The sequence below is a fragment of the Eulemur rufifrons genome, chromosome 6 (genome assembly GCF_041146395.1).
Source record: "Eulemur rufifrons isolate Redbay chromosome 6, OSU_ERuf_1, whole genome shotgun sequence".
Classification (NCBI taxonomy): domain Eukaryota; kingdom Metazoa; phylum Chordata; class Mammalia; order Primates; family Lemuridae; genus Eulemur; species Eulemur rufifrons.
The window spans coordinates 40,353,685-40,379,139 of NC_090988.1; the positions used below are offsets into that span (position 1 = coordinate 40,353,685).

The window sequence follows — 25,455 nt, forward strand, 5'->3', positions numbered from 1 at the left end:
GACTGGCACCCAGTGAATATTACTACCATGTGAACAACTTAGTGTTGATCAGTTAGTACCAATTTGATGGTAAGTACATGTGGTGCTTGTTTTTCCATTCTTGTGATACATCACTTTGAAAATGATGGGCTCTAGCTCTATCCAGGATAATGTAAGAGGTGCTAGTTTACCATTGTTTTTTGTAGTTAAGTAGTATTCCATGGTAGATATATATACACCACATTTTATTAATCCACTCATGTATTGATGGCACTTGGATTGTTTCCACATCTTTGCAATTATGAATTGTGCTGCCATAAACATTCAAGTGCAGATGTCTTTACTATAGAATGTCTTTTTTTCCTTTGGGTAGATGCCTAGTAGTGGGATTGCTGGATCAAATGGTATTTCTATTTTTAGCTCTTTGAGATATCTCCAAATTACTTTTCATAGGGGTTGTACTAATTTGCAGTCCCACCAGCAGCGTAAGAGTGTTCCAATCTCTCCATATCCACGCCAGCATTTGTTGTTTTGGAACTTTTTGATAAAGGACATTCTCACTGGAGTTAGGTAATATCTCATTGTGGTTTTTTTCATGTCTATAGAAATGATTTTTCCTGTTAATGTGGTGATTTGTATTTATTGTACTGTCAGATGTTACATTATTCTACTCTTCTATTTTTGTTTCATTTTTATGAAGACAAATAATTTTCAAGTTTATTTCCGTTTTTTGTTTGTTTGTTTAAATACAAAGCTAAACCACAAACAGGTACAATCGAGAGAGACATTTCCTCCAACTGGCTGACCATTGACCAGGCTGGTGTGGCGTGGGAAGAAGACTTTCTTAGGTAGCACCGTAGTGAGGCCTGGGGTGGGGGTGAATCGAGGACAAGGACAGGCTCTCACACCTGTCTCCATTCACATTTACCTGGGACCAGCATGAGCCAGAGACCACAGTCCCCTGAGCTCCTGAGCCCCGGCCCCCTGGACTGACGGGACAGTGAGTGAGAATCGGTCCTGCTTAGGGAGGGAGGAGGAAGCCACCCACTCCTTCTGCCATCACAGTTGAGGTGAAAACTTCAGCCTTGTCGTTGATCCCTGGGGGCTGCTGGGCTCTGCCCACTCTCCCCCCACACCTGGGCGCCTTTCTCTGAGGTGGGCAGTGGCGGCTGGGGCGGGGGTCCTGGGCTTGCAGGCTCACACTCCAGTTCATGGCTGCGTCTTCACAGGAAGGACACCGGGTGGTCTGACAAAATAGAAGGCCTTGACAGCAGGTCTGGAACTTTCAACCCAGCAGAATCAGGAGTGTGTCGTAGGCATGGGGTCAGGCGGGTGTCGGGTAAGTAATTTCTGGTCCCACTACACAATAGAGTACCATCTCAAATCTCTACAAAAACAACAACAACAACAACAACAACAACAACAAAAAACACAAAATAATGCAGCCACTTCACTCACTTGAATACCTATAAATATGTAAGTTGTTTTCTGTGTTTTTTTTTCTTTTTCTTTTTTTTTTTTTGATTTTTTTTCTTTTGGTTTCTTTTTTAGATTTTTATTATTATTTTTTAAATAAATTCAGTGTTCATATTCCTATAAAGAATTAACCCAGTTTCAGGAAACCCTGCTCTGACAGGGTAGGTAAGCAATGCTTTCCCCGCCCTCGTCTGGTTTCATTACCCGCCCTGATGTTTCAAGGTGCCCAGAAAAGTGGCAGCCTATGGAAGAGTAAATCTATGCCCGGCTCGTGCTCCCGGGCCACAGGGTCAGTAAGCTTTCAAGAAAGCAGAGGGGAAGACTAGCTTGCTGTGAAAACTTTTTTTTTTTTTAATTTATAAAGAATAAAAATTTATTTTTCACAGTTCTGGAAGCTAGGAAGTCCTAGATCAAGGCACAGATAGATTCAGTGTCTGGCAAGGGCCTTTTCTTTTGGTTCATAGGTGGCTCCTTCTCACCGTTTCTTTACATGGTGGAAGGAGAGAATTCTGGTCTCTTTAGCCCCTTATAAGGTCGCTAATTCCATTCATGAGGGTGGAACCCTCTTGCCTTAATCACCTCCTAAAAGCCCCACCTGTTACTATTATCATATTGGTGATTAAGTTTCAACATATGAATTTGGGGAAACCTTTTTAAGAAATATTCATACACTTCAATGTGCCCCTGTGAAGACGTCAGGAGAACAAGAGCTTGGAAACATCCCGTCCAAGCCGCTGGGAGGCAGCGTCTTGGTCTTCCTCACACGCCCTCTCTGGACGTGGGGAATGCGAGGAGAAAGTCCTGGCTCTTCCACCGGAGGCAGGAGCCTCGCCGGGCTTCCTGGTTCAAACATGACTCTTCCCTCTCAAACCTGTGCTGAGTCTTTGCATGCACGGGAAGCACAAACATGCGACTTGTATGCAAAAAAAAAGTACAAAAACAACCAGAATATACAAGTTTTGGTAATATAAGGCTATCTGTTCAAGTCCACTTTGGAAACCTGTAACAGATATTTAAATAGTACAGTGAAAAAGCATCTTAATATATATTTTTAAAAACATCTGAAGTCATCCGCTAAGATTAAGTGCGTAAAAAAAAAATCAATTCCCTTTGAGGGCACTTTGTCCTTTGAAGAAGGGAGAGTCGGGCGGGGAGGGCGACGACGCTTCAGCCACGGGTGGGCTTCCATGGAAGCCTGGCTGCGGTCTCCACAGTCATACAAGGCTCCTCCGCGGCCTCGATGTCTCGGGAGGCGATAAGGATGAGGTCCATGTCCAGCGGTTTGGTCTGGCTGTTCCCGCACTTGCACTGATTGATCGGCCTTCCCAGGCGGTCCGTCTCTCTGACATCCACACAGTAGGTCTTGCTCAGATACTGGAAATAGTACCTGTCGCAGCCTGTGGAGGGGTCTTGTGCATGCAGAGCCCCCCGCTTCCTGGCATCGGTGATCTCGGTGAGGTCCCCGGGGTATTCCACCACGAAGTCGCCCGGGGAGAACTGCCTGGTGGCTATCACGCCCCTGCCTTTGCCATGGATTAGGTCAATCTTCATGCCTTCTTCCTTCACACTGTTGATCAATTCATCTATTCTTTTCCGTTCTACAGACTGCAGCTCGGCTTTGCTCTTCCTGGAGCTCCTTCGGACAGGGTAGAAATCCGTGAGTTTACGATTCTGTTGCGTTTTCCCTGGAGCTTTTTCCCCAAGGGCCTGTTTGCCCTTGATGGGCTTTTTCAGGGCTTGCTTGGCGACGGCTGCATTGGTAGCATCACAAGACGAGGTTGGAGTTTTGGGATGTTCTACTGCTTCAGACTTTTGGTTTGGAAAAGGTGTCAGGGAGCCTCTCCTGGCGTCTTTGTTCTTCTGTTCTTTGGACTTCATGGTATTCCGTATTGCATTCCCAGGATTTCTTTTCCCTGGCATTTGACATCGTGATGTGCAAGTGAGCTCTCTTCTTGAAGGGGGGAACGCATTCCAGAGCATTTGTTCGGGCTCATGTAGGAATAGAACTTTAATTGCCTGGTAAATACATTCTCCCGGTCGGTGCGGTGCCTCTCCGGGCCCCTCCTCTCCACCATCTCCGCAGTCGCTGCCACTGCAGTCACCGCCGCCGCCTGCATCAAGCAGGGCTTGGACATCTTCCTGCCTGCAGCCCGGCCAGGCCCATGGCGACGCGTCCCGTGCCCTCACCGCCGCGGCCGGCCACCACCGCTGCCGCTGCTGCTGCTGCCGCCGCCGCCACCGGCGCCGCCGCAGCACCCTGGGTAAGGGCCGGCGCCCCACGGCGCCCACTTACCCCATGGCCTAGAGGCAGGGCCCGGCTCCCGCGCACGCCCCGCGGCAGCCGCAACCGCCGGCGCGGGCCGCGCGTCCTCCTGTTCTACTCTTCTAGAACAAATACCATTTGAACATATCTTATGCCTTATATCTTTAACTAGATTTGATCAGTTAATAATTTCTTTAAAATTGTTGCCTCTATCTTTATATGAGAGTCCAAACTATAATTTTCATTTCTCGTAATATCCTTGGCAAACTTGGATATCAAAGTTATGAATTGGGAAATATTACCTCTCTTACTGATCTCTGGAAGAGTTTGTCTAAATTTGTGTTATTTCATTGTAAATGTCTGGGAGATTTCACTGAAAGAGATCATTGGAGTTTTCTTTGTGAGATTTTTTACTTTTAAATTATGGATTCAATTTCTTTACTATAAGTCATATCATTAAGATTATTTTTTCTTCTGTCAGCTTTTGTAAGATGTGCTTTTCAAAAAAAAAGTTTTCATCTGAATTGTCAAATATACAAGCATACAATTGTTCATAAATTCCTTTTATTGTCTTATTAATATTTGAAGGATCTGTGTGATTACCTTTTTACTTTACTCTTGATCTTGTATTCTTGATTAGAGTTCATGACACTGCTGTCTAAAATGTAAATAATATCTTTATCCTTCTCAGGACACTACAACATGGTAATGATCTATTTAATCACCAATAAATGCCTAGATCAATGTAAGATTTATTTGGCACATTTCTTTTTCATGAAGCTAGTTAATTCACATCATTTATGAATCCCAGGCAACAACAAATATATAGGTACAAGTTAGTGAAAGACATCTTACAACTATATTAGAAATAAATAATAAGCAACTTATAAGTGCACACAAAAGAATAAAGACTAGTTCAGAATTTTAGGGCTGAAAGCTACATTTATCATCTAATTCAACTGTATCGTCATACAGAAGAGGGAAAAGAAAAAGTGATATTTTGTTAGCATGACAATATCAAACATTTATTTATTACTAATTACATGTTAAAAACTGTTGTAAGTGGTTTACATTACTAGCTTATTTAATTCTTACAGAAGCCCTGGGAAATGGATACTATTTTATACTCATGTTAGAGATTAAGAAACTTAGGGACAGAGATCTCATAGTTCTTGAAGTAAATGAGAGAACCAGAGTTCAAACTAAGGCAGTCTGTCTCAAAACTTCGCTATGGCATATCAGCCTGTCACTGTACAACCTCTTGTGAATGACAGTTATATTAAACGTGTTGCCGAGTTATGTTAAGTCACAGAATTACATAAAATGTTTTGGGGGGATCTTGTTAAATGCTTACAGAATTGACTGAAAGTTCACAAAGCTTTCAAATAGTATACAGATTTTTGTCCATTTTTTAGAATAATAGTGTTCACCTTATCCCACCCTTACAATATTGTTCAACTCTCTATCAATAAGATCACAAAAAGCCTGTTAGTATGCTCAGTCAAATCCCATTACAAAAACATTATAGAAATCCTAGTGTGTAATACGGCTCTTTTCAAACCAGATACTTTCTTAGACAGAGTCCCATATGCATGCTACTCTGATTATTCACAAAATGAATGTCTGCTCTGGACTCTGCATACTGGTAGGGATTAGAGACAAAATAACAAACAACACTTAGTCCCTAAGGAGCTTATGGTCTAGTTGGCAATACAAGAGAAGGAGCCATTATTCTGGAAGTCTTGCCAGAAGAGATGACATCTAAGCTGAAATCGAAAGGATAAGAAGGGTAGTCTTATCTTTTCTGATGGTTAAATCCACATGGCACAGCTGTTGCCATGAGAAAAGATTTAGGGTCTGATCTTTTACTGGGTTGATGCCCTTCTAATCCATCTATACTTAGGCCAGGATACTTTCTAAAATGCAAATCTGATCATATCCTTACCCTGCTTAACCTTACTATGTGGCATTTTAGAAACTACAGGAAAATAGTTACATTTCTTTGGATGTCTTCCCAAGCCTTAGATGGTATATCCGATGTTCACTGTATGGATCCTTCCTCCCACAAACTCTTTGGATTCTATTAATAGTAACACTGAGTTCTTTATATTTCTCTAACGTGCCACAATCTTTCTTATTTCTATTATTTTGTATAACACGATTACTTTGCCAGTGGGAATACAAATAAGTAAAATCACTTTGAAGCAGTTTGGCATTGCAAATTTTACAACACTGTAAAATTGAAGATGTACACATTTTATGACTGAGAAATTCCACTCAGAGGTAGATACTGTCAGGAAAGAGCATCTCTTGAATATTTGCATTAGGAGAAATGTTTACAGGAGCAAAACACAGAAAACTTTCCAAACATACACCAGCAGGAAGAGGAATAAATTCATTCTGTTATGCACTAGTTTTCCAACTTTGGGTTATTCACTTTAAATTCACTCTTCATTATCTTCATAAATGGATATGGGTCCATTAAATATTTTTTCTTTGCCAAGTGGTATGATGTTAAACTTTGTGAGTAGCCATCGGAGAGACATTGCAAGAGGTGGTTTTCCTTCCTGCTTTCCATGTGCTCCCTTGGCAGCTTCTGCAAGGAAAATGATGTCTCCAGCATCTGGCCCCAAGGCACACATGATTCTCCAGTTCCCAGATCCCGTAGCGCAGGCTGCTGCTCTAGCACCTAGTTCCTGCAGTTAGTTCATGGTGGCCAGCAGAATCCAGCAGCCAAGAGCTTCTCCTGACACCGTCCTTGGGCAGATTTGAAGTGGAGTGCCACTGGCAAGACACTTCCCCATAAATAGCTTTCCACAGTGGCCTAGCAGGCAAGTTTCTGGGGAGTTCTAGCATCTTAACTGCCATGTGAGTTGTATTTAACTCATGACAGTTTTGACCCCGGGGCCTCATGAAGCATACATAGCTCACAGGTTTCTTTACCTTGTTGATGTTCTTATTGATACAATTAATATTAACAATTTAATTCTAAAAACGTGGATTGTGTTGCATATAACACACACAGAAAACAATAAAAAATAACAAATTTTTCATTAAATTACAAAGAATCATTTTGTTTTTGAAGTTTTTATTCTATTTTTGTAATAAAACACCATGGCCCCAAGGAAAATTTTTTTTTCCTAGTGTGGCAGTCAATGTGCTAGAGTGTGGATTTGCAGCAAGTTCTGCAAGTGTAGCACCACAGCGACTTCTTTTTTTTTATTACTTAATGAAATGTTTATTTCATATTTAATGAAATAAATCTAAAGTTTAGTTTATTATATCTCAAACAAGAAGCAGTACAATCAAAGTATGCACCTAAACTACTGACACAGTTTTGCCATCTTAATTGTAGCTTGTTTATGCCAGCAGAGAAGAAGCCTGGAGAGTGAGAGGTGATGAAATCTCAAAGGTGTTTTCCACAGCTTGTTGAGAATTGAATATTTTTCCTTGCAAGAAGTGGTCCAAAGCCTGGAAGAAGTGGTAGTCAGTTGGTGTGAAGTCTGGTGAATACGGTGGATGACAGAGTTTCCAAGTCCAGCTGCTGTAGTTTGAGCAGCATTGTTTGTGTGATGTGTGGTCCAGTGTTGTCTTGCAAGAGGATTGGCCTGTCTCTATTGACCTATCTCTGCTGCTTAATCACAAGCAGCCTCATCATTTCATCCAACTGGTTGCAGTAGACATCTGTTACAATCAACTGACCAGGTTTCATGAAGCTGTAGTGGATAATACCAGTGCTGGGCCACCAAACAGACACCATTAGGTTTTTTTGATGAATACTTGGTTTTGGACTGTGTTTCAGCACTTCATCTTTATCCAACCATTGTGTCAAACACTTGCAATTGTCAAAAAGAATCCATTTTTCATCACATGTAACAATATGGTATAAAAATGATTTGCCTTTATGTTGTGACAGTAAAGAAAGGCAAGCTTCAAGACGATTTCTTTTCTGACCCTCGTTTCATTCATGTGGTACCCATCTATCCAGCTTCTTTAGCTTGCTGATTTGTTTCAAATGGTCCAATATTGTTGGAATAGGAACATGAAACCTTGCTGCTAATTCCCACGTAGGCTGAGATGGATTCGCTTCCACTACAGCTTTCAGCTCATCATTATCCACCTTGGTCTCAGGTCACACACATGCCTCATTTTCAAGATTAAAATCACCAGAACCGAACTTCTCAAACCATGGACATACTGTGTGTTCATTAGCCACATCCATCCCAAACACTTTGTTGATGTTTTGAGCTGTCTGGACTCTATTGGTTCCACGACAGAACTCATATTAAAAAATAACACAAGTTTTTGACTTAACCATGGTCTCACAAAAATTGCTCTTGTTACTGCTTTTCATCGATTTACCTCTTGCTGGTTGAATCCTTTAATATGTTTTTTCAAGAGGGAAAAGAAATTTCACTATTGCCATACTCTTCTAGTTCTTCTGGTGACCATTTCTCCCTGGTTGTGAAATGCTGGCTTGAGACTTAGATGGTAAATCCGTCTTGAGGAGTGGTATTGTGTCATAACATAACATGCCTAGGAGGATTCACACGTGGGTTCTGCAGCTAAACTCCTACAAGAACAGAGGTCTGCAACATCCCCTCGCTTCTGAAAGTCCGGTCTTCGGCGCCAACCCCTGTGCGCACCCCATCGCCCACCCTTGCCCCTCCGGCCCGCCTCCCCCCACGCTGGGGATGGCAGGCAGGGAGGGAGCCCGGGAGCAGCGCGCGGCGGCGGCGGTGGCGGCGGCGGCGGCGGCGCGGGCTCAGCACGGTCCGGCTCCAGTGCGCTTAGTGTCGCCGGCTGCCTCCGAGGCTCCCACCGCCAGGGGGAGAAGTCCGGCGGGCGCACCTCCCGCCAGCCCGCGCCGCACAACCTGTGGAGCGGCAGCCGCGCGGGGTCTCCTGAGCCCCCGGGCGCAGCGTGCCCGGCCTGAGGCGCCGCGGCTGGACGCGCGCCCCGGGTGGCTGTGGGCTCCCGCTGGGGGCGCCCCGAACGCTCTGGTGCGACCCTAGACTGCGGGCGCAGCGACCGAGGAACGGAGAGCAGCTGCTACCACAGCGACTTCTGAACATTGAATGAAGCCCTGGGATGGAGGCGATTCTTCACTGGCCCCTCCAGCTTTGCCCTATGGATAATAGCCACTCCTTATATCTGCTGTGCACATATTCTTTAGAGTTCTCTTTACCTTTTGCTACACATTACTTCTTTACTCCAATGCTGCTACAATTACTCATCCTTTATAATTAACGTTCCCTGTTCAGGTTACTGTGTGCTTGCTTTGTCTTGATGAACCCTGACTGATAAATCTTATATTCATGCAAGTGAATGCTCTATATCAGGGAAATCTGAACTACAGCCACAGTGATACACAGATGAACTCTCAAAGGCTTGTGAAAACATCAAGTACCAGAAAAAATACATGGTATGATTTTATTTATAGAAAGTTCAAAAAATACATAAAACCAAAACATGTAAGAGATACAGTCGTGTGTAGTAAAATTATAAATGAAAACAGAGGAAAGATAAACATAAAACTCAAGAAAGCGATTATCTCTGGCAGAAAAGGTACAAGGAGCCATCATTACATGGAGAGCCAAAGATACTGGAAATGTTCCTTTCTTAATCTGGTTACTGGGTTTACAAATGTTCATTTCATTACTATTTCTCACTGTGCATATATTCTCTATATAGCCTTTTACATAAATTAAACGTTTCTTAATTTAAAAAAAGTAATTATTCCTTATGGTATACAGTGACTATATTTACTAGAAGTATGATTAGATCGGAGTTTCCCAACTGGTGTGCTAAGATAGTGATCCTGCCAGCCTTGGGTGGATAGGCAGGGCCCGAGGCCTCTGGTTTGGAGCAGTCTTCTGCATTTTCCCAAGGGTGTTGCATGACAAACTCATGTTTTTCTCTGTGCAATGACATGAACAGATTTGGAAGGTACTATATTAGACTTGATTCCCTGATAATGCCAGATAAGAGTTTTACTATATTAGGCTGCTCTCCTTAGTTTTAATATTTAGTTCAACTTTTCAACTTCAGGATAACCTTTTATAATTAGAGCATAAAAGTCATCCATTGTTCATTTTTGACCCATAGGAAGAATAATATATATATATATATATATACACACACACACACACATCCACACATGCATATATAATCTCCAACTTTATTTTTGGTTTATCAATATACCCATTTTTAATTTGTAAATATACCCATCATGATTCTTTCTGAGTGATCTACCATATGAATTCAATATGAGTTCCCTAAAGAACCCTCTTAAGCTACTTCTCTTAACGTTCCTGCTGCAGCCTGCACTGTGAAGGCTGCAATAGAAATCTGTCTCTTTACTTCTCCCCAGGCCTTGGAAGGGTCCACACTGCTTTCAATATCAAACAGAGCATCATAAATTCCTGGGAATGATTCCCCTGCATACTTGTTGTGGCTGCTTGGAGCATAGATGATATGCCTGTTGATAAAACAGTTTGCTGTTTATTAGTTGCCCAACTGATATACAAGACAAAAACAAGAATACTCTACAATTCTTGGATCGCATACGCCTAATTTTATGATTTGAATAAGCCACGTGTCAACGGAACTTCCAAGTTCAATCTTCTACAAAGTCTATGAAATATGTATTAATTAATTATATTTTGACTTCAAACAGATAAAGTGGTTCAGAGCTACAACAGTAACAATGATAGCAACAAGAGCTGATTACCTATTAGGGATCATGCTTAGTATTAAAGAATGTACTCACAATTTTTTCTATCCTTAAAAACAAACTCTACAGATTTGTTATTAGTATTGCACAAAAGAAGAAACTGAGGTCTGAGAGAGTGATTAAATGATTTGCCTCAGGTACATTACAAATAAGTGCTGATTTCTTACACCATATTATCCCCTGAATTATAGCACTTGTGATCACTAAAGTCCTATTTGTGACCAGGAATCTTCTATTGTGTTTTCTTCTTGTTTTAAAAAAAGTCTTGGCCAGGCTCAGTGGCTCATGCCTGTAATCCTACCCCTCCTGGAGGCTGAGGAGGGAGGATCCTTGAGCTCAGGAGTTCGAGACCAGCCTGAGCAAGAGTGAGACCCATCTCTACCAAAAATAGAAAAAATTAGCTGAGAGCCATGGCATATGCCTGTAGTCCCAGCTACTTGGGAGGCTGAGGCAGGATTGCTTGAGCCGAGGAGTGTGAGGTTGCTATGAGCTAGGCTGATGCCACAACCCTCTAGCCCAGGCAACATATGGAGACTCTGTTTCAAAAAAAAAAAAAAAAAGTCACACTAACATTTTAGAATGCTTAGCAGAAAGCATGAAGAATTGTGACAAATAATTTTGTAATGTTCTGCATGACCTAGGGAAAAGACTTTTATTTAAGGGGCTAAGCAATTCATGTAATAGCCCTGGAAGAGGACAAGTTCCAAAGCAAAGAGTTAAAGAAAAAGGGGCTGAAATTACACGTACCAAAAAATAAACATGACTTTATATATGACTGATGGGATTGAGAGATTTATATTTTCTGCCATGCCTTTCTAAATCTTCTAAATCTCCTAAAATAAACATACATTCTTTTATAATTAGAAACAAAAAGATACTAAAACAAAAATATGCAAGAATCATTAATACATTATATGAAGAAACAGTACATTTATCATTTACTACATATATTTTGAAAGTTTCTATTTCCTTGAGAAGTCAACTATGATTTTTTTTTCACAGTGCAAAAAAAAAAATAAGAAACAGCAGTATTACAGCAAGGAGTCGTATTTTTTTCTTACCTATAGAAAGGCCTGTCTGGTAACCCCAAAGGATCAATAAATGCTCGTTCCAGAAACATCAGTTGATCATTCATAATTCTCAATAATATTGGGCTAAAAAAGGAAATGAGTATGGTTATAACTTAATGAAAATGTATGTACCACTCAGCAAACTAATAATTCAGAACAAAACTAAACTTACTAGTACAGTCACCCCTTGGTATACACAGGGGATTGGTTCCTGGACCACCCCCTCCCTCATACCAAAATTTGAGCATGCTCAAGTCCTCAAGTCCAAGTTCTACAGTGGGCCTTCCAGAATCTGCATGTAGGAAAAGTCAGCCCTCTCTATAGATGGGTTTCACATCCTACAAATACTGTATTTTCTATCCATGTTTGCCTGAGGATAGGGAACCTACCAATACAGGGGACCGGCTATATTTGAAAAAAATCTGAAGATTAGTGGGCCTGTGCAGTTCAAACCCCTGTTGTTCAAGGGTCAATTGTATATTTTAAGGTCTATAATATGCAAATTAAGAACACTAACATAGTTATTACCATATTTTAAAATCCTATAAAATACCATTCTGCTTAAGGCTTATGAAACCCAGAAACAGTTGCATGTGCTAATAGAAAAAAAATGACAGTAATTTTTATTTCTATTGAAATAATAATTAATTGAAAAACCTAAGTATATAAATACAGACAAGACTTTTTTCACCTTGGATATGCTAATAATCTACTCACAGAAGTACTATTAATATTGAAATGAGATAATCTACTAATGTTTAGTAAGATGCCTGGCAAATTGTAACTATTTACCAAGTGAAAACTAATAATATTCTCGCCATTATTAGAAATAACCTTCCGTAAACACAAGACATGATGTTTACTTCATTCTTTCAACAATGTTTGGATGCTTGCTATGTATCAAACACGCCCTACTCTCACAGAACTCACATTCCAAAGGGTGGTGCTGAGGTTGTTATCATAAAAATGATTCAATATAATTGAAAATTCATCAACAAACCCTGAATAGCTCAACAATGAGTTACTGAACTCAATATGCTAATTTTCATAATTTAATTAACTGCTGAGAAACAATCATTGCAAAAAGGAATAATAAATCCTTTTATTCATTCAGTTAGTTCTTATTTTTTATAATTTAGTTTTAATAATAAGCATTTGGAGATCACTTCCTATATGCCAATTTCTGTTTTGAATGTTTATATAATTGGTTATTTTTAATCTTCAGAGCATTCATGCAAGTTGGGGACAATAATAATAGCCCCGGCCGGGCGCGGTGGCTCACGCCTGTAATCCTAGCACTCTGGGAGGCCGAGGCGGGTGGATCGCTCAAGGTCAGGAGTTCGAGACCAGCCTGAGCAAGAGCGAGACCCCGTCTCTACTAAAAATAGAAAAAAATTATATGGACAACTAAAAATATATATATAGAAAAATTAGCCGGGCATAGTGGCGCATGCCTGTAGTCCCAGCTACTCGGGAGGCTGAGGCAGGAGGATCGCTTGAGCCCAGGAGTTTGAGGTTGCTGTGAGCTAGGCTGACGCCACGGCACTCACTCTAGCCTGGGCAACAAAGTGAGACTCTGTCTCAAAAAAAAAAAAAATAATAATAATAGCCCCATTTTATAGATGAGATAACTAAGGATTAGTAGTGAATTAACTTGCCCAAGTTGACACTAGAAAGTTTTAGAGTGAAATAGGCTGTCAGTACTCTTCTTATTGTTCTTTCAATTGCACTGTGTTGACAAAAAGAAAATAGGAATAAGCAAAGCCCCAATAATCTGGACTTGAGCTATTTTCAAATTTATTTATTTAGCATCATAGACTCAGGTTTTGTGACATTATAAAGGTAAGCGAGACATAGACTTACCTGTTAGCAGTTCACATAAACAGATGAGACAATCAAATGAAAGATAATTCAGTAATCAAATAGGTTTCTGAATCAAATTCACAAAATATTGCTACAAATACAAAAATTCATGTGGATACACACACATAAATGTATAAACATACACACACACCCTGCTCTTTCTCTCTCTCTCTCTCTCTCCCCCACTCCCTTCGTTCCTTCCTCCTTCTCTTTCTCTCTCTCCTAATCTTGTGGCTAACAACTAAAAACCCTTATACAGAGCAGAGTTCAATTTGAAATAACTCTGGAACGTCACTCAGCATGCTCAGAGCACCAGAGTTAAGTGAACAGAATCTTTTCACTCCCGAAGCATGTTGGTCTCCTTAGGGATGACTAGAAAACTGTAGGTCTTAAAGGTTGACTGCTATGTGAGTATGAAGATACTAAGGAGTCAACACCCTGTAACCTTTGGTGGGGCAAGGGAGTGATACAAGAAAAGCAGGATTGAGAAGTGTCTCTCGGCCAGGTGCAGTGGCTCACGCCTGTAATCGTAGCATTTTGGGGGGCTGACGCAGGAGGATTGCTTGAGCTTAGGAGTTCGAGACCAGTCTGAGCAAGACCCTGTCTCTACAAGAAATTTAAATAAAGCCAGGCATGGTGGTTCGCGCCTGTAGTCCCAGCTACTCTGGAGGCTGAGGCAGGAGGATTGCTTGAGCCCAGGAGTTTCTGGTTGCAGTGAGCTATGATGATGCCACTGCACTCTAGCTGGGGCAACGGGGTGAGACTCTGTCTCAAAAAAAAAAAAAAGTGGTCTCTCCCTTAGGTGAGAAATTCTATATCCAGTTTAATTTACTTAGCCAGCATTTACTATTAGTATGTGCAATGCACTGCTCAGGTGTTTCAGGATTTGTAAATATTATACAGAGATACAAACTATATTTTAACTACCATTTAGAGAGGATAAGATAAATACAGAAATACTCAAGGAAGGGAATGCTGAATGTCCAAGGAAAGCCATAATTCAAATCATGAGGCAGTTTGAGGGGGAAAACATCATTTTTTTTTAAAGATAGAAAATTAACTTCATAGAATGTATGGTGCTTGATATCTCCTTAAAATGTATTTCTCATTGTTAATTTTTTCTTCCTTACATAAAACATTTGAAAAGAATTGTAAAGGATAAGAAAACAATTCTCCCCTCAGGATAACACAAATATTATACTAATTGGTTTGCTCCCTTTAAGTTTTTCTCTATGTCTGTCAATAAAAATTAATCAAACCATATTTACAATTTTATATTCTTTTTGCTTACCTCATATTTTAAGTATCTTATATTGTATTTATGATCAATTTTAATTGCTACAAAATATTCAAATTGGTAGATATCACTTCTTAAAAATACTTTCTCTTAGGCATTAAATTGTTTTGAATTATTTGCTATTATAATTTTATAATTCACATGTTTTTCTAAGCAGTCTCTTATTTCCCAAAATTGAAACTCTTTCCTTAAGAAAAAAATTCAAGAAATGAAAATACTACGTCAAAGTATAAGAACACTGTGATGACTCTTGAAATTTTACCAATATGTATTTATCTTTTGTAAAAAGGTTAAAATATTTCACAATGCTATCAAAAAAACATGAGAGCATCTGCTTCAGTGTACTGCCTATAGCAATGTGCACAACAAAATTTTAAACTGTTATTAATTTGATATTAAAATAATATTTTCATTTGTAATTTTGAATTATGTTGTAGTGAACTGGAATAGTTTGCTATGTGCTTCCTTATAGGTGGCATCTTTGATAAAATTTTTTTGAGTTATTTGTCTTGTCTATTACCCATAGTTCCAATTTGTTCTTTTGGATTTGGGGGATTTTTAAAAAATATTTTTGTGAGGTATATACTACCTCTTTCCATATTTGCTGGAAAAGTAGTTTCTAACTCTTTTCTCTTTGCTTTTGAGTGTGAATTGCCATATCCTGAACCATGTTAATGTTCCCAAATCTGATTGCATTATTTCCCCATAGCTTCTAAACGTGTCATTTCTTTTTCAAGAAATTTCCATTTTTTAATAATTCTTCTACACCTTTTGTTTATGTTTGCACACAATGTGAAGTGAGATTCTAAATTTGCCTTTTTATCAGCTGCTAAAAGAGCTTATACAATACTACTGAATGATTCTTCCTTTTCCCATTGATTTTTGCTGTATCCCTCATTAATTACAAATACTTGTTTATATATCACTAAGCCTATTTCTGGATCATCTATTCTTACCCTTCTATGTATCCTTACCTCAGTTCCCAAGGACATGATACTTACGTCTGATACTATGTTTAATACACAGATGTTTACCCTCAAAATTCTACTTTTAAAAAATTTTCTTCAATATTTTCATATTTTTTTCTTCCATCTTAAAATTCTGTTTAAATTATGGTTTTACTTTTGTTATTTTATACAGAATTAACACTAAAAGTTTAACATTTCCAAAAATATTATGGCTTCACAATATTTATTATTCTGGATAAATATTACCAGAATTTTACCACCTGGAAGTGGAAATGAGGAAGTCTATGCAGAGGTAATACTTTAAAAAGAGGTAGAAAGAAAGTATGCTCTGGGAACAAAAGAATTTGGCTGGAGTATGATGTACAGATACCGAAAGAACAAGAGATAAAACTGAAAAAAAGCCAGGCAATCCAGTGGAGGACCTTCAACGTTAAGGGCAGGATGTTGTAACTAATCAGTTAGTTGGCTATGGGAGGCACTTCTGAGCAACACAATTCCCACTCACAATGTCAGAAATAGGTCTTTGAGAGATAGGGTGTTACAGAGTGGAGAGACAGAAAACAGCAAAAAGCTTTCCTTATTTCAGCATCAACAATGTCAATTAATATTTTCCTTCAATTATATCTTTTATATACATAACATATATGCAGAACATACTTGCTTTTGTCAAAGTCTTGGAGTCGCTTGCTGAACTTAGAAGTAATTTCTGTAAAATTCTTCACTGCAGAAAAAAGTGAATCTGAAATAGAAATTAAGATCATCAAAAGCTTTAAGAACATAATTTCTAATGACATTGTTCTATAGTTCAAGAAAAGGGAACAATATAGAAAACCATCCTTCTTTGTGTTTTACAGGTATTTATATTTTGTGTAAGATGTGAGCACCCATGAAATGGAAAATGCATTTTTAAACATAAAAAGAATATTTGATCATTTGAAACAGCCATAAATAATAAATGACCTAAACTAGGTCATTACATTTTAAAGATGAATCGAAACATGCAGATAATGAATTTTAAAAGAGGAAGGGTAACATACCAAATGATACATTGTATGTTTTCATTTCCTGTGGATGTTTCATTGAAATATTGTAGATTTTGTCAGCATACTTTCTTAAAACTGCAGCATAATCTCGACATTCAAAAGGGAGAAGTATGGAATTGGCTATATCAAACACCATCCCTCCTCGAACCTGGGCCACAGTGAGGTGATATTTAAATGTTGGATCATAAAATTTTTCCACCAACTCATATGTTTCGTAGACACTGTGATACAGTGGATAGCTGCTGAATTTGTTCGTTTCCTACAAAAAATAAAATATATATCTTGTAAGACAGCTTATGATAAAATGCATAGCACCATATTTACTACTAATATTAGTAAGAATTCTTGCTCAGTGATAAAGGAAAGTACTTAAGCACTTCAATAAGCTGCTTACTAAAAGGCTAATATTATAATATTTAAGCACACTTCAGGTTTGTACCAATTAAAATATGTGTATGTTATATAAACAATATAATTAAAAATTCTTTTGGAGAGACCTAACAGGCTTGCCTTTAAGAATATAAGAGATGTGGAAATGTGTTTAGGAATCAGAAAAAAAAAGACAAGACAATGTTGTATTTCAGTAAAAATAATTTAAGAAGATAATTGTTAGAGGCAAGTAAATAAACATTAAACAATATTATACAGGGGAGTACACTAAATTGTTTAATCACTAAAATTCCATGGATAAATGATTCTCTGACAAGCAGTGTAATCAGCTCCATGAACCCCTATATGTATTTTTATATTTTCCTTAGCTAACTACTTGACCCTTTGAGTTGAAATGATGGATTCGAACTCCTGGCCTCAAGTGATCCTCCCACTTCTGCCTCCCAAAGTGTTGGGATTATAGGCGTGAGTGACCACAACATCCTAAAATGATGAATTTTCTACAAGACAAAATAAAAGACTTAAATGTAAACCGTGAAACCATAAAGATTCTAGAAAGAAACATAGGAAAAATTCTTCTAGATATCGGTCAAGGCAAAGAATTTATAATTAAGACCCCAAAGGCACATATAGCAGCAACAAAAATAAACAAATTGGACTTGATTAAATTAAAAGCTCTGCACAGCTGAGGAAATAATCAACAGAGTAAACAGACAGCTTACAGAATGGGAGACAATATTTGCAAACTATACATCTGATAAAGGGCTAATATCCCAAATCTACAAAGATCTCAAACAAATCAGCAAGATAAAAACAAACCACCTCATTAAAAAGTGGGCAAAAGACATGAGCAGAAGTTTTTCAAACAAAGATGGACAAATGGCCGACAAACATATGAAAAAAGCTCAACATCACTAATTATCAGGGAAATGCAAATTAAAAACACAAAGAGATATCACCTTAACCCTGTCAGAATGGCTATTACTAAAAAGTCAAAAAACAGATTCTGGCGTGGATGCAGAGAGAAAGTCCCACACTGTTGGTGGGACTACAAATTAGTACAGCCTCTATGGAAAACAGTATGGAGATTCCTCAAATAAATAAATACAGACTTACCATTTGATCTAGCTATCCCACTATTGGGTATCTACTCAAAGGAAAAGAGGTCATTTTATCAAAAAGACACCTGCACTTGAATGTTTCCCACAGCACAATTCACAATTGCAAAGATGTGGAATCAACAAAAGTGCCCATCAATTCATAAGTGGATTAGGAAAATGTGGTATATATTTACCATGAAATACTACTCAGCCATAAAAAGAAATGGAACAATGTCTTTTTCAGCAACTTGGATGGAACTGGAGACCATTATCCTAAGTGAAGTATCTCAGGAATGGAAAAACAAACACCACATGTACTCTCTAATAATTGGGAGCTAATCAGTGGGTACACATGGGTACAAAGATATTTAAAGGTCATTGGAAATCAAGAATGGGGAGGAGGAAAGGAGGGAAGGGGTAAAAAATCTACCTATTGGGTACAGTGAACACTATTTGCATGATGGACACCCTAAATGCCCTGATTTAAGCATTATAAAAGGTGCTCATGTAACATAAACATTTGTATCCTCTTAATATTTTGAAATTAAAAAAATAAGGAAAAATTAGAATGATACAGACAAAATGTGAAGTGACAAATATTTCAGAATTATATGAAGTTATCACAGTATGTAGCTTTAGACTGTGATTTCTACCTGCCCTTTAATAATAAATGGACATAATTTTGGGGGAAAAACAAAAAGAGTTGAGATTCTAAAGGTCCCAGGAAAGACGACTTCCTGACACCAAGATTTACCATCCCCCACAACCTGCCTCCAATTCAGGTAGCCCCTTGTGAGATACACCACGGACAGACCCAAGGCATGTGGCCCCGCCTTTAAAAGCTCCTAATATCCCTTAGTCAGAGAGATAGATTTGAGCCAACTTCTCTTGTTCTCCTGACAAGATTCTGTCGTATTAAAGATTTCTTTCTTCCTTGGCAATCCTCATTTTCTCAATAATTGGATTTTTGTGAAATGAGCAGCCAGACCTAGACTGAAATCCCCTCGTGGTTTTGACAACAGCAGCGTGCTGAAGAGTGGACAGTGAGCGGTGAGGGGTTCAGTAGTGGACGCAAAATCTCACCAAAGAGAGAAAAAGATGCTCAAGATGCTCAGGACAGGTCTAAGGAAAACTAAGAGCATACATAAAAGGCAAACAGGAAAGATTTTTCAGTGTGACCTGCTGATTTATGACTTTTGATATTTCTTAAGGTGCTTATTTTTTGTCACTGATATAAAAGAACACTTTATATAGGGATGTATTGAAGAGACTAGGATTCTGGAATTAGCCTACTAGGGTTTGAATCTAGGCTTCAGGACTTACTACCAAAAACTCTGGGTGGTAACCTGACCTTTGCTATGCTTTTCTCACAAGTGAATTGTAGATAATAATAATATCCACCCTTATCACCATCCCCATATAACCCTGTGAGGGAAAAATGCAAGTTCCTCAGCACACAAAGAAACACAGAGCTGTGCTAGCTCGGAGTGCTCAACAAAATTGTTACAAAACAGAATAAGCACAAATGCCAAAAGATAGTTACCAGGAACAACAGATGTGCGTTAGCACTTTCTGGAGACAGAGGCAACTGGTGTAAACCAGCCCTGACTGCTTCAGAACTGCTTTAGCTGACCAATAATACCCTTTAGTTCATTGTAGTACTAAAATCTCCGCCTAGTGGAGTATTATAATATCATTAACATAACATGGATTGTATGATGGCTCATGATAATTGTACTGCGCATGCATGCTTGATTTGTTTCAGTGAGAACATGTGATTATACAATGCAAGAGCTGTGCATCACTCTCTGGGAGATTTTCTATCTGGGAAGAAGAACCGAGCCCCAAAGAAAAGACCTATAGATACTTAATGTTAGCTGTAAATCCCCAACTGTCTTTGCTGTATTTGGAGTTGAACTCAATCTCTTTCCTCTATTGCAATAGTTTTTAATAGTCTTCCTTACCATTTTAACAAGTGTCAAAATGTTTTTAACAACATAAAATTGAAAAATGAAGAAGTAGCAGCATAAGCATATTATTTACAAACATGGAGGGAGGTATCAGAAGAAACCAATTTTAAAACGTTGAGAGAGTTTTCATCTGATGAACAGAAATCAGGGGTAGAATGAGCATGAAAATGAGATAAGAAACCATTGCTTTTAATTATAACCTTTTCTAGGACGACTTGACATTTTATAAACTATGTACTTATATTACTTTGATGTAAATGAAAACTAAAAAAATTATCAACAATGAAAGGAAAGAAATCATGGCTTTTTTGTATTCACAGTGTATTTTGCCATTTACCATTTGTTTAATGATTTGTTATCTGTTTAATGATTAGAGATATAATAAGAGATAAAAATAGAAATATTTGCAGGACTTCCATCAACCATGGAGACTTCTCCCTTCTGATCTCAAATTCTTCTAATGCTTGAGTCACTTTTTTGAGTCAGAATATTTGTTTAGTTAAAATATATTCATAAATAATCTTGAAATATTTATTGAGATACACTTACCCAATTTTTAGTATACCGTGCTCTGCCTGAAGCAATTCCAAGTCTTTGGAAGAACACCTCAAAATCATTACCTGATCCCAATTTACTAATCCTTTTAAGGGTAAAATAACAGAATTATTTCACAGTAATTTCTTCATCAAATGCACATTAAAAAGCTATTAAACTAAACTCTATTCTTATTATAAATACAATTTTTAAAGGGATAGCCTTAGACATGTAGCAAAAAATAAAAGGAAAATTAATTCTGATCACAAAAAAATATACTTTTATGAGACTATTTGGTATAGGAGTGACTATTTTATAAGTCACATTTTTAAAAAGATTTCTGAAGTTGGAAAACATCCTACCTATTTATCATATTTATCTGTTATACATGATAGAATGAAAATAAGAAACAATTTTCCAGATAATTCAGGCATAAATTCTGTCCCTAATAATTTAAATTATGCATGCTGTTGGTATCTATAATCTAAGACTATTGAAATATTTATTCCTCTTCCCTTGCTTGTGAAGATATAACCAATGCTGAAGTGATGCTTACATTTTTATTAGAGTAAACAAAATATTTGTTAAATATATTATCAGAAAAAAGAATAATGACAGAGTGATGAGAGGACAAAACTATGAGGGGAATTACTTTTCACCATTATCTCCATTACAATAGAGATATTGAATATCCATTGAATATCCTTAATCTGAAAAGCTCCAAAATTGGAAAATGTTTGAGCACTACATGATGCTCAAAGGAAATGCTCATTGATGCATTTAAAATTTCAGATTAGGGATGCTCAACCAGTAAGTATAATGCAAATATTGCAAAATCTGAAAAAAACCCTGAAATATGAAACCCTCCTGGTCCCATGCATTTCAAAGAAGGGATATTCAACCTACACAACTTTTTTTCTGTAGTGTGCCATGTGTATATATTACCTATGCTAAAGATAATCATTTTTTGATGGTCTACAGATTTAACTTCAAAACACACAGTAATATTTTATTTGTAAACCTAAGCAATGCTTTTCCTTTGTCAAGTTTTAGAGTATTTTGAAAGTTAACGTTTTAAATTAATGATTGAAAGAAAATACCCTTTTATTTTCCAAACAATCTCACACTCAATTCAGTGGAAAGTTTTGGCTTCGTTTGTTTGTTTACCTGGGCATGCCACTGAACTCAGGAGAAGGACTTTTTTCACTCCAGCTCTCATAAAGAGATTTGTCTTCAAAGCCTTCATCGGGGCTTTGCAGCTACACAAATTAAAAAGAAAAAAAAATACAGAATACTTATAAATTAGATGTATAAAAACCAAAATGTTCATTAACCAGGAAGTGAACGGCTAAACTATAGTTCAGCAACACAAGGATGCAATCCATACGTTAGCAGCCATTAAGAATTACAATAACGAGTATACGGCAATATGGAAAAATGCTCATGTTATTATGTGTAGGTGCAACTACATTATAAAAGTAAATGTGTGAAGTGCATAAAAAAAAAAAGGCTACACCAATTAGGACCAAGCCTTTGTCTTTATCCGAATGGTCATGTTGTATGATTTTTTTTTTGTCTATGTTTCTGAGTTGAAGGAAACTACCCTGAAAACTATGTATTTCTCCTCCTCTTAGAAATAAAATAAAAAGAAGCAAGCTGGTTAAGGTACAGCAATCATTTTAACATTGCTTCTTCTCAGTAAAGTTGCCAAAGTCATTAAATAATACACAATAAAATATAATGTCATTATTAATAATATCTTGTTTAACTAATTGAGAATTTACTGTAATTGTGTTAAGCACTGAAAAATATTTTACAGATAAGAAAACTAAGAGAGTAAAATATGACCTATTATTGAATTCTAGTCTAAGAGCGTTAGGTATTGTGCCAAAATCTTCAGCAAACTAAACTAATTAACATCCCATAGTTATTTAAACGTAACTGAAAAATATATGGTATAAAATGTTTTTTACTTTATATTTAATAAAATTCATATGTACTATTTTCCAACAAATTCAATAAGTATAAGATATTTTTACTTTACATTTAATAAAATTCATATGTGCTATTTTCCAACAAATTCAATTAAAAAAGTTTACAGAGTACCTATATCGTTTAAGACTTTTTGTAGATACCAGGGATACAGAAAACAGTAAGACACAGTATACTCTCTACTAGTGGGAATTGTAAACAAAACTGTGGAATTCAATGTGCTGGGTGCTATAACAGATATATATTCAGAGGTCTTTGGGAACACAAATTAAATTTGCATAAACATGAAGAGAGTCAGAAGTTATGTCAACATAACTTGTAAAATGCAAATAAAGCAAAATTATGAATAGTGGCAATTATCTGAAATACCATGTTTCAGATATTTAAATTGTATATTTGCATGGTAATTGATAAAATTGCAGGCTAATAATGAACCTCTTACTTAACTAGATGAGTTGATATTTTCAAGTAATTTTTTTTACATTCCTATAGAGGAAGTTAATGTATATGATTAAATTCCATACTTTTGAACCAAAGCTTAATGATATTTAGGTTTTATTTATAATCCCTATCTGAAGGAAAAATAATTGTGTTTTTCTTGATAATGACATTTTAATTGGTAATTCTATTATTAATAAATGAACAGCATTTTGATTTTTTTGTTTGTTTTCTTTTCTTTCCAGTTCAATTCAGGTCAGTTCCAGACAATTAGCAGCACCAAAAATCTACTGTGCAAAAACTCCTTCACCCTCACTAACTTTTGGACCATGATCAGTGTGGATTTTTGAAGCAAGAGAATTAAAGTGAAGAGCTGCTTGTCAATCCCATAGGAATTCAGGCACCACTTCTCAGCCAGGTTCAGTATCTTCCACCTTTGTGAGAATTAAGATAATAGCCAGGCCCTGTGGGGCTAGAGGTTGGAGACTGAGGCAAAAAGTTGGGATGGGAGCTACAGGGTCTCCTTAGGTCTGGTGGAGGGTAAACAGGTGGCAAGTAAGTGACTAGGGGCAGAGAGCGGGAACCAAATTGCAGATGGGAATTGTTCTGTGGTGGGACCATACATAGCAAAAAGTTCCTGGTAACCTTTAACTCACCTAGAGCTCATTACCATATAATTAGCATAACATGACTGGAGCCGCATGGAGAAATCTGGGGCAGAGGCACGTGCAGAAGGGGTAACTGTTACATAACCAACCTGTAGCGTAACCTGTTATATAACATCAACCTGTCAATCACCCCCAAAGACAGGAAATGACAGCCAATCCTGCAAGGAGAAAGGCAGGACAAACTAGTGGCCTTATACAAGGCAGCTGTGCTCAGACTAGTGGAAGCTGACTCTTTCCACTCTCTCTGGAACGTATTTTCACTGTGTAGCTTCCTTCTTTACTTTCATTCTTCCTTTTATGTGATAAGCTGTTTGTATAAAATTGCTCTGTGTTTGTCATCACTCCATTATCAGCTAGACTGGGTACTAGTACTCATTCTTGACACTGGGAACCAAGGGACCAGGGAACATCCACACGGATGAACCTAACAGTCTCACTTAGCCTCTGCCTCAAACCGGTTTGCCCCTGGAAATCAGCACTTGGTAGTTTTTTGCATACTCTTTCTCAATCAGTTAGAACCTTTAACTCTTTTTGTGTCCTGAATTAGTTGGTATCATTACATTAAGGACTATAAATCAGTTTTAAAATTAAGGAGTTAAACCACAGGACCAAGTCTTGGTTCAGCTACTGGATAAGCTGTAAAACTTTGGTGGCTGATGTTCTTTGAGCTCAGTTTCCTCATTTTCAAAATGGAGATGGACATAATGTCACCTACAAGATGCCTCACAGGGGTGTGGGGAGAAAAGAGGTAATATGTGTTTTAAATAGTTTATTAAATGTGATGTTCTAAGGTGTGGATATTTGTTATATGAAATAAAGACAACAAGTTGTAAAACAACACCAATGTTTCACACAATAATAGCACCTCAAGAAAACATATTTGTAGAATTTAGATTTTCTTAAATTATATGTAATTATTTTTACCTCTTTTGTTAAGTTGTATACCAAGCTGTACATAAGTGGTGTACAGTCAACTCTCAGAGTGTAGTTTCCTGAAAAATAAGGAAAGGACAGATTGTTTTGTATTTCACTTCTTTCTGTTATTCTTTTATTCAAAGACTCCTTAGCCAGAATGATCCTTTTAAAACCTAAATTCATGAAAGGTGGTCTTACTAATAACCTAACAGAAGAAAATAAACTATCAAACAGAAAATGAGAGAAATAAACTCACAATACAACTACACTTTGTTTAATTGCATGTGTGGCCTAACTTGTTTTCTCTAAGACTTCATTTTCTCAGTCTTGAAGAGCCCTAACAGACAGTAGGGGTATGAGCTCTCTACTCTAGCTCTCTGCCTTAACTCTCTCTTGCCAGGAGTTCAAGGACTCAGATAAGTTGGTTTCACAGAGAAAAGGGAAAAAAAAAAAAATAGAAAAAGCAAACACTACTGCTTCACAGCCGCTCTTATCAATCTGCTGAAGCAGAGGGGGGAAAAAAGCCATTTCTATCCTTTAAAAGCATCAGGCAACTTTCCTTGACATCCAGTATTTCTTTCCTACCTCTGTGTGTTATGACACCTCTCTGTCTCCCCTTTCTTTCTCCGGAAAATAAATAAACTTTTACTTCTCTATATCCTATTCACTGTCTGAGAAATCTTTCTCTAACCCATGCTGTGAGCTCCTCATGAGGTCCCGACTCTAACAATGCAATTCAAACTTGCCAACAGC

The 25,455-nt window shown here is 37.7% G+C and overlaps 1 protein-coding gene and 1 pseudogene across 3 annotated transcripts in view; both read right to left on the reverse strand.

Annotated features, from left to right (window-relative positions):
- Positions 1 to 1,000: 1,000 nt before the first annotated feature.
- Positions 1,001 to 8,170, reverse strand: LOC138384814 (N-lysine methyltransferase KMT5A pseudogene; annotated as a pseudogene).
- A 1,040-nt stretch (positions 8,171 to 9,210) lies between these two features.
- The window catches only part of FOLH1 (folate hydrolase 1), a 48,956-nt gene continuing 32,711 nt past the window's right edge, over positions 9,211 to 25,455 (reverse strand). For 2 of the 3 annotated variants that reach the window (XM_069470945.1, XM_069470943.1), the window contains 7 exons: positions 24,712 to 24,779; positions 21,857 to 21,948; positions 20,705 to 20,795; positions 16,690 to 16,954; positions 16,310 to 16,391; positions 11,516 to 11,608; positions 9,211 to 10,199 (listed from right to left, as the gene is read on the reverse strand). In XM_069470945.1, coding sequence (XP_069327046.1) covers positions 10,010 to 10,199; positions 11,516 to 11,608; positions 16,310 to 16,391; positions 16,690 to 16,954; positions 20,705 to 20,795; positions 21,857 to 21,948; positions 24,712 to 24,779 — 881 coding nt within the window. In that variant the 3' untranslated portion in view covers positions 9,211 to 10,009. The remainder of the gene's footprint in view (positions 10,200 to 11,515; positions 11,609 to 16,309; positions 16,392 to 16,689; positions 16,955 to 20,704; positions 20,796 to 21,856; positions 21,949 to 24,711; positions 24,780 to 25,455) is intronic. The other variant, XM_069470942.1, reaches the window with a different exon arrangement.